The 2561-nt window shown below is 38.7% G+C and overlaps 1 protein-coding gene across 4 annotated transcripts in view; it reads right to left on the bottom strand.

The window, feature by feature from the left end:
- Nucleotides 1-2561, bottom strand: part of LOC110466977 (colorectal mutant cancer protein-like) — an 83008-nt gene that overhangs the window by 14026 nt on the left and 66421 nt on the right. For all 4 annotated transcript variants that reach the window (XM_021523810.1, XM_021523813.1, XM_021523811.1 and 1 more), the window contains 2 exons: nt 874-1143; nt 262-371 (listed from right to left, as the gene is read on the bottom strand). In XM_021523810.1, the coding sequence (XP_021379485.1) occupies nt 262-371; nt 874-1143 (380 nt within the window). The remainder of the gene's footprint in view (nt 1-261; nt 372-873; nt 1144-2561) is intronic.

Raw genomic sequence — 2561 nt, 5'->3', positions numbered from 1 at the left:
TTTGTGGGTGTGACAGGGATTGACTTACCTGTCTCTACTGGGGGTAAGGTGTGGAGGTTTTGTGGGTGTGACAGGGATTGACTTACCTGTCTCTACTGGGGGTAAGGTGTGGAGGTTTTGTGGGTGTGTCAGGGATTGACTTACCTGTCTCCACTGGGGGGTAAGGTGTGGAGGTTTTGTGGGTGTGACAGGGGTTGACTTACCTGTCTCCACTGGGGGTAAGGTGTGGAGGTTTTGTGGGTGTTACAGGGATTGACTTACCTGTCTCCACTGGGGGTAAGGTGTTGAGGTTTTGTGGGCGTGGCTGTTCGACTGTGTTGCGGACTTGAAGCCAGATCATATGTCTGCTGTCTACACTGGATGTCTTTCACCTGAGAATAAGATGCATACTAATAAACAAAGATGGGCTAAATATTAAACATTTAATGCTATTTTGGAAACGGTAGTACAGGTGTGGTCTTATATCACTTTGAAAATGAAATAAGAAAAAAATCTTATCAAAGTCTGATAAAGGGAGTTCACTTACGAAATTACAAAAACTGAGGAGTTCCTATCAATAAACCAAAATATGAATATTACAGACTTTTTGCTAATTCACCACATTTCTGAATTTAATATCAATCTATAGCATGTAAGTTGTGTTTATATTTCCAAGCAACAGACCTAACACTGTCAGTGCTGCCTCATACATGATAAGCTCTGCCTCTGATAATTATATATTCATTTACTTTTCCCTTGAATTTGTCTCATTCATTTCTTATAGTGTCAATTGCCTCATACATATTAAGCTCCACCTCTAATAAATATTCATTCAGAACCTATCTCGCCTTATACATATTAAGCTCCGCCTCTAATAATCACATATTCATTTACCTTTTTCTTGAACCGGTCTCTTTCCTCTCTAATACTGTCAAGTGCTGCCTTATACATATTAAGCTCCGCCTCTTGTCTGCCAATCTGTTCCTGCATAGTGCTTGTCTCTGCCCTCAGGCTGTTTATCTCCTCTTGCAGATAAGCTGGCTCAGGGAACTCGTTCGGAGGGGGCGGGGGTGGAGGATGGAAAGTTGCTGGACGGGGGTCACGTGGGGGAGGGGCTGGAGGGGGCGTTGATTCAAAATCAAATGCCTCCATTTGTTTACATGCCTACAGGAAGTAACAAAATACACAGTTAGACGTTTTATATATAAAAGCTTTTGGTAAAAAAAATAGTATATTGCTTAACTTAGACCATCATTAAAATAAATCATTTCCTGATAAGGTCAAATAAATACAAATATATTTAGTCCAATCATACCACTTATGTGTAGCAGATCTCAAAAGATGCCACTTATGAGAGCAGGTTCAAAAGATGCCACTTATGAGAAGCAAAGTTCAAAAGATGCCGCTCATGAGAAGCAAAGTTCAAAAGATGCCACTCATCTGTAGCAGATTTCAAAAGACGCCACTCATGAGAGGTAAAGCTCAAGAAATGCCACTCCTGGGGAGCAGATCTCAAAAGATGCCACTCATGTGTAGCAGATCTCAAAAGATGCCACTCATTTGTAGCAGATCTCAAAAGATGCCAATAACAAAATTTGTATGAGAGTTCTCAATGAGATTAAAATATGCCAGATGTGAAAAAACATGTCTGAGATTCTTGATTTTCATCTAGTAGTCTGCCTACTTATGTAAAGGACTTATGGGATCATGGAGCATTTTTAGCCTCATAAGAAGTGAAAATTTCAACTTGAATCTATTTGCTAATTTCTGTTATAAACATCATATTGGTTAATTGGAGCTATCTTCTATATGGTGTTTTTTAATTAAATGTCTCTCTTTGTAATGCCATATCTCCTAAACTAGTTGTCGAATGAATTTGAAATTCCATATTTGCGTACTTCATTTATTCCAGATTACAAATATTACAACTAATTTAACTCCCCTATGAGGCCGGAAATGACTCTTAATACCCCTAGTCCTTTACATCTTTTGTTACAGACTGTACATACACATGTATCTTGCTAACATGTTTGTTAAAACAGGCAATACCTAACTTGACAGAGACTTACCTATAGGACAAAAGGACAAACAACACAATATTAACATTGTAAACATATTACAATTAATCAAATATAAACCTGAAAACTGCAGAGAGAAAATCAATTAAGATTTACCAAACAGTAGCTTATACTAGCGGTAGATCTCTTTCTGTGATATGCTGTAAGTTTTTATGAACATGTTCTGAATTTTGGTCAATATTTGCCTCGACACTGGACAAAAACAAGCCAGAGGTATTCAATACTTGGTAATGAGCCAAACTGAGGGCGTCACACATTTTCTATTGAGGTTTATCACAGTGATAGTGAGCCAAGCTGAGGGCGTCACACATTTTCTATTGAGGTTTATCCCAGTGATAGTGAGTCAAGCTGAGGGCATCACACATTTTCTATTGAGGTTTATCACAGTGATAGTGAGCCAAGCTGAGGGTTCACACATTTTCTATTGAGGTTTATCACAGTGATAGTGAGCCAAGCTGAGGGCATCACACATTTTCTATTGAGGTTTATCCCAGTGATAGTGAG

This window comes from Mizuhopecten yessoensis, unplaced genomic scaffold (assembly GCF_002113885.1).
Source record: "Mizuhopecten yessoensis strain PY_sf001 unplaced genomic scaffold, ASM211388v2 scaffold11151, whole genome shotgun sequence".
Taxonomy (NCBI): Eukaryota; Metazoa; Mollusca; class Bivalvia; order Pectinida; family Pectinidae; genus Mizuhopecten; species Mizuhopecten yessoensis.
Note: the sequence above shows the minus strand (reverse complement) of the source record. Positions and strands in the feature narration are given on the sequence as shown.